The sequence below is a fragment of the Bison bison genome, unplaced genomic scaffold (assembly GCF_000754665.1).
Source record: "Bison bison bison isolate TAMUID 2011002044 unplaced genomic scaffold, Bison_UMD1.0 scf7180017864245, whole genome shotgun sequence".
Lineage (NCBI taxonomy): Eukaryota > Metazoa > Chordata > Mammalia > Artiodactyla > Bovidae > Bison > Bison bison.
In genome coordinates this window covers 1134622-1141230 of record NW_011494817.1, presented here as the reverse complement: position 1 = coordinate 1141230, position 6609 = coordinate 1134622, and the positions used below count along the sequence as shown (strand labels likewise).

General features: G+C 38.1%; 1 protein-coding gene across 1 annotated transcript; it reads left to right on the top strand.

Annotated features, from left to right (window-relative positions):
* Nucleotides 1-996: 996 nt before the first annotated feature.
* LOC104993812 (histone H2B type 2-E-like) lies at nucleotides 997-5425 on the top strand. Its single transcript, XM_010847211.1, has 2 exons — nucleotides 997-1114; nucleotides 5005-5425. Exons 1-2 carry the CDS (start codon nucleotides 997-999, stop codon nucleotides 5418-5420), a joined length of 534 nt encoding a protein of 177 aa, XP_010845513.1. The 3' UTR covers nucleotides 5421-5425.
* Nucleotides 5426-6609: the final 1184 nt, after the last annotated feature.

The window sequence follows — 6609 nt, the reverse complement described above, 5'->3', positions numbered from 1 at the left end:
GGCTGTGAATGGAGAAAATAATAAGCAGCATATTTTTCAACTTTCTAGTTTTCCTTGCTTCTCCTTGTATGTTTAAGTTTACAGTAGTCTTTATCACATCTTGTTATTATCTATCTCTAAAATCACAGCTGTGTTTTTGCTATAGAAATAGCCTGTGGAATTAATATGTGCATTGAAAACTACTTGAATTTGGTTTTAAATCTATATAATTCTTTATATTTCTGCACGCAGAAGATGTACTAGATCTTTGATTGGATTAATTTAACTGTATACTATTGAGATTACAACTGGACAAATTCCTTCAAATAAAGTGATTTAAGTCTGTTTGTATTCACTAAGTTATATGTATCCCCCTCCTCCACATATGGAATAACAAAAAGACAGAATTTAAAGTAGGCTGGAGATTAGACAGCCAACAAGTCTTGAACTGTCATTTAATAGAAACTGGAGCCCATAAAAGTGTTACAGCTAATTAGTGGCAAAAACTTTCCTAGATTGGCTAACACTTCCGGGGAGGGAAACCTGGGTCATATGTTGCCAACTTTCTATTTTTCACACAACTATGAATATTATATGCTTGTTATAATAATCCTGGCTAAAACAACATTAATAATTATCATCAGTTAAAATGATAAAAATATTAATAAGGGATTTAAGGAGCCAATTCTCCATGGCAATTCTACACATCTTGTGAGAGAGTATCTTTTCAAGACTGTTCTCTTAGTAGAAGGCCTTGGAAGCTAGAAATGGGGTCTCTCTAGAGGTCAAAAGAGGGCTTCCTGGGTCGTGAAAGTGGTAAAGAATCTGCCTGCCAGTACAGGAGATGCAAGAGACATGGGTTAGATCCCTGGGTTGGGAAGATCTTCTGGAGGTAAAAATGGCATCTGGCAACCCATTCCAATATTCTTGCCTGGAAAATTCCATGGAGAGAAGAGCCTGGTGGGCTACAGTCCATGGGATTGCAAACAGCTGGACATGACTGAGCATGCACACACCATGCCAGAGGTCAAAGAACAGATTTTTTTGGTGACCAGGACAGTAAATACAAGACGGTTCCCTCTTATTCCCGGAGACAGTCCAGACAACAAAGATAGTATCTCTCTGCAGATGAGAGGTGAGACTAATTTGCCAGTAACTCCTACAGAGATCAGGATATCCTCATCTGAGAATTCCTCAGTTGCGATCCAGACCATGGTGTGAGCATTGCTCACCTGGACCCATGCCTGGACTGCCTGTTTCTTTCTTTAAGTATTACAAAACAGTTTATCATGTAATGTTTAATATTGTTACAAACTCTTCACAAACAGACTTCTGTTAGCTGTATGTATTTCTTGATTTCCACATGCTATATTTTTGCTCACCTCGGTGTAGTCATTTATTTTCCTGTTACAAATGCACTGCACAATCTTTGTTCTTAAAATTTTTTTCAGTATTTCATATGATTTTTAGCAGAATAGACTTCCAGATATCAAATTGTTGAATCAAAGACTAGAACTACTTTTTGAGACTTTTATTTCATGTTGCCAAAATACTTTCCAAAATGTTCAAACCAATTTACGTTCCCACGAGCCACGTCACAAGGTGTCTTCATAACTGCCTTTCACTTCTTCCCCATCACTTACCATGATAGCTCTTCTGAACTTTTCATACGTCCTCAGATACTTCCAGCCTCTCTATATGTTGTTCCTTCTACATAGAATGGTGTTGACGTGTGCAATTCTCACCCTGCACATCTCAGCTTACACGTTATCTTCTCAAAGGATTCTTTTCCGACTCCCAAACTAACACACACTACCCTTACCTCTAATACTTTCCTTTGTGTTATTTATGCACATGTAACTGTTAAGTAATTTTATTCTTGGCTTGAATTTAAGCCCAGGAAAGCAAAAATCTCATTTGGCATGTTCTTCACTGAATCCTTGGTGCTAAATCAGATCTTGACATACAGTAATTACTTAATACATATTTCTTGAATCAATTAATCTTTTTCAAATTTTATAAGAATCCAGTAAAGTTTCAAGGAAGAATCACAGGCATAGTTTGAATTGATCTCCTCAAGATCACCATGTGAGTTAGTGGCAAAGACATCACAACCCAGCTTTCCTGACTTCTGGCAGAGATTTTAGAAAAAGTTCCAATCAATATATTTATCATTAAAAATAACATATCTCAGGGAAATTGAGATCTCAATTAGAGATATCATAGAGATTCTTTAAATACATTACTGTCTCTGTAGAGATATATCATAATGTCTCTGATTTAATTATTTCCCAATTAATGGATTCAGTTGAACCAAATGAGGAATTATAACTGTAGAGTGAAGAACTGTTTTCCCAGTCTTCTAGGGAGCCAGAATGTTGAACTTAACATTGTACGGGAAGTGAAATTACACTTGCTTTTTGACTTTGAGACATGTCATGTGAATCATGCACAGATGATCTTTTTTCATTAGCTCTTGCAATTATGCAACAAGTCTGCTGCCTACAGGTAAAGGTTTTCAAAGAAATTAATAAAGAAATTCAACAAGGCACAATAATTCCTGTTTATTCCTATTTACTCAGGTTCTAAGTGACTAGAATTATGAAAGTTCAAATTATGGTAATGTGTCTGCATACTTTTATAAAGATACACATACGATGGCTTGATATGAAAAATTTATTTTTTAAAGCAACTCTAAGCATGGCCACATTGTAGTAAAAAGGTATAATGAAACAGGACAGGTATGAGACACTATTCAGTCTATATCTTGTTGTTCAGTCGCTCATTCATGTCCGACTCTTTGCAACCCCATGGACTGCAGCATGCCAGGCTTCCATGTCCTTCACCATCTCCTGGAGCTTGCTCAAACTCATGTCCATTGAGTCAGTGATGCCATCCAACCATCTTGAGTCACAGAATATGAGTCAGGGCTTGTGGTCCTGTCCATCAGGAATGGCCCTGCTGCAGTTTCAGGTAGCTGTCAGCTGTCTAGAGGATTTCAGGACTATCACCTCCAGCTTTCTGAATCAGTTTCACAAAGAACAGGGATCTTTGTCCTGAACCAAAGAAATAGAACACCAATTTGGTATGTGGTTCTAGAAGCAGAAGCTAGAATTGGTTCTGACTTAGTGACGGTTGAAGCAAAAACTTGTTCATTAGATTTTAGACTCGATATTTCCTCTTATCGAGTTAATGATATTTCAACGTATCATTAACCTTCTTGGTCCTCCTTCTGATTCTCTTAATTTTTCCTTTGTGAACTCCTGTTCTTCAGCTTAGCCCTTACACTTTGGTAATTGTCAGGCTGTCTTCAGCCTCTTCCCTCCACTTCCTCTATGTTCTATGGGCTTGCTTTGGGTGATCTCTACCACCATGTCAACTCTTACTTATTTGGTGAGAATTAATAAAAACTGCATTCAGTCAATACCTAAAGTAGTCTGAATACCCTGCAGGTATTCTCATTGCCTGTCTATACCTGAGTAGAGGAGATGCCCAATAAATATCTGTATTAACCTGAATGACTGAATGACCCCTTCCTTGAGTTCTACAGCAATATATCCAGCTTATCATTAGATACCCTCATTCTGATATCCCACAGGTACTTGAAATAAATGTCTCCATTTGTTTTTGTTGTTGTTGTTGTTTAGTTGCTAGGTTGTGTCTGACTCTTTTTTGACCCCATGGACTCTAGTGCGCTGGGCTCCTCTGTCCTTGGAATTTCCCAGGCAAGAATACTGGAGTGGGTTGTCTTTTCCTTCTCCAGGGGATCTTTCCGACGCAGGACTGAGCCCTCATCTCCTGCAAGGCCAGGTAGATTCTTTACTGCTGAGCGACCAGGGAAGCCTCCATTTGTCTTTACTTTCTTCCAGAAACACCTACTCTACCATCACTTCCTCTTACTGGCTACAACACTATACCATGTTGAATAAATATGTATAGTTTTGTGGCTAAAGAAGTATTGTGCTTTTTATTTATGGACAACTATTTATTCAGAATATCTCCTTAAGTCTGCCTACAAGTAAAGCAGTGTGCTACAGTGGAAAGAAGGGGGCACTGGAACTCAGACACACTTTGGGAATCAGCCAAATTCTCTAGCTCAGTCACTCAAGTTGTATGACACTCGGCATGATCCTTAATCTCTCTGCTCTAAACACTTTTTCATTTCTAAACTAAAGTGAGTAATACCTACCTTATAGCGCAGCTGTAGGGATTAGACAGTGAGCACATGCATGTAGTGTCTACACACAGAAGACATTCAATAACTGATAACTGTTATCATAAAAAGCAATTATACCTGTGCATTTTGCCTCTCTCCATTTCCTCACTTTTAATTCAATTTCTCTGTTTTTCTTAGTTTACTACTAATACTTGTCAGTATTCTGTATTCCAAATTGTTGAGAAGACTTGTTAAAATCATAAAAATCAGGAAGAAAAAAATATATTAGACATTAAAAGCCTAAAGCACCTAATAGCAGTGTGAATTTGCATTTCAATCATTCTTTCCCTCTAAACCCAACCCTAACTAGGTCTTGGAACAAGTCAACACCCAGGAGAGGCAAGTCTTAGAACTACTTTCGAGATTGCAGGTTTAGGTAGAAATTCTAGAGGAGAGGGTTATTGTAGGAAATCTATGATCAGGCAAAAAGCATATGTTTTTCAAAGTATGGAAATGTACTAAATAAGAAAGCAATTAAAATATTAAGAACAAATGATGAGATAACTAAGAAATGTATTAAAATGAAGTTACCTTGAGATACTTCAACATTTTACAACTGAAAGATGTAATAGACAAAAATTAAGCATGGTCATAAGAGATGTAATCACTTTGAGTGTATATCAAAGTTCTTCTGAGTAGAGAAAACATAATTTTTAATGTTTATCTCATAAACTTAAGCCATAAATTTAACCAGAAAAAATGATTGCTTAAATTTTAAATGTTAATATTATATATGCTACATTCTTAGAACATAATCTAATTTTTTAAAAAAGAAAATAAATTAAATATAACTAGTTGAAATAAGAAAGATCTTTCTGTGTTGTTGGGTGTTGTCATTATAGACATGCCTGAACCGGCTAAGTCTGCTCCTGCCCCTAAAAAGGGCTCTAAAAAAGCTGTGACCAAGGCCCAGAAGAAGGACGGCAAGAAGCGCAAGCGCAGCCGCAAGGAGAGCTACTCCTCGTACATGTACAAGGTGCTGAAGCAAGTCCATCCGGACACTGGCATCTTGTCCAAGGCCACGGGCATCATGAACTCCTTCGTCAACGACATTTTCCAGCGCATCGCTGGCAAGGCATCCTGCCTGGCACATTACAACAAGCGCTCCACTATCACATCCAGGGAGATCCAGACCGCCCTGTGCTTGCTGCTACCTGCGGAGCTGGCCAAACATGCCGTGTCTGAGGGCACTAAGGCTGTCACCAAGTATACCAGCTCCAAGTAAATATAATACGCCTAGCCGCTGTTAACAGAGAAGGCAATGGCACCCCACTCCAGTACTCTTGCCTGGAAAATCCCATGGACGGAGGGCCTGGTGGGCTGTAGTCCATGGGGTCGCTAAGAGTCAGACATGACTGAGCGACTTCACTTTCACTTTCCACTTTCATGCATTGGAGAAGGAAATGGCAACCCACTCCAGTGTTCTTGCCTGGAGAATCCCAGGGACAGGGGAGCCTGGTGGGCTGCCGTCTATGGGGTCGCACAGAGTCGGACATGACTGAGGCGACTTAGCAGCAGCAGTTGAAATAAGAAATGGAATCAACTAGATATTAAACCTTAGTTATAAACTTTTTAAATTACAAAGAAAAACAAGTATGTCATGTGATAACTTGTGGAATACAGTTAAAACTTGTTTCAAAAAAAAAAACCTGATCCTAATACACCTTTATTATTAAAGGAAAAGACTAAGAGTGAGGTGCTAAGTTCTCATATTAACAAATTAAGAAAAGAAAAGCAAAACAAGCTCAATAAAGTAGAAATAAAAAATTATTCCAAATAAAAGATGAAATTGGTTAAAAAATAACAAACAAACAAAATACCCAAAATTGGTTACTTGAAAGTAATATCCCAAATTTAATTTCACTGAATGCTCCACTGAATTAAAAAAATAGTAGAGGGGGTAGCAAAAGCATACAATTTTGAAAGTGAGTAAAAAATTTTAAAACAAATAAAGCAATCATAATATTTATACAGAGTGGGAGCTGAGAAAAACATGAAAAAGAAGACTAGGAAGCAAACTTGCTTTAAAATCAATCAGTGAAACAAAATATTCTAGTATTTAATGAACTGAATATATTCATATTTGGTGTTTAATTTGGAGGGAAAATAAGGTTTATTTTATAAACAGCACTATCATCATTGCCTTAAATAAAAATATGATACCATATACAAAAGCAGACCTTCAGATCAGATCAGATCAATCACTCAGTCCTGTCCGACTCTTTTCGACCCCATGAATCGCAGCACCCCAGGCCTCCCTGTCCATCACCAACTCCCGGAGTTCACTCAGACTCATGTCCATCGAGTCAGTGATGCCATCCAGCCATCTCATCCTCTGTCCTCCCCTTATCCTCCCGCCCCCAATCCCTCCCAGCATCAGAGTCTTTCCCAATGAGTCAACTCTTCGCATGAGG

Excerpts from the sequence above, each read along its gene's own strand:
- LOC104993812 (XM_010847211.1), top strand. The coding sequence starts at position 997 with ATGCCAGAGGTCAAAGAACAGATTTTTTTGGTGACCAGGACAGTAAAT. Across the intron at positions 1,115-5,004 it reads TATCTCTCTGCAGATGAGAG|ATCTTTCTGTGTTGTTGGGT; the intron begins GTGAGACTAATT and ends GAAATAAGAAAG.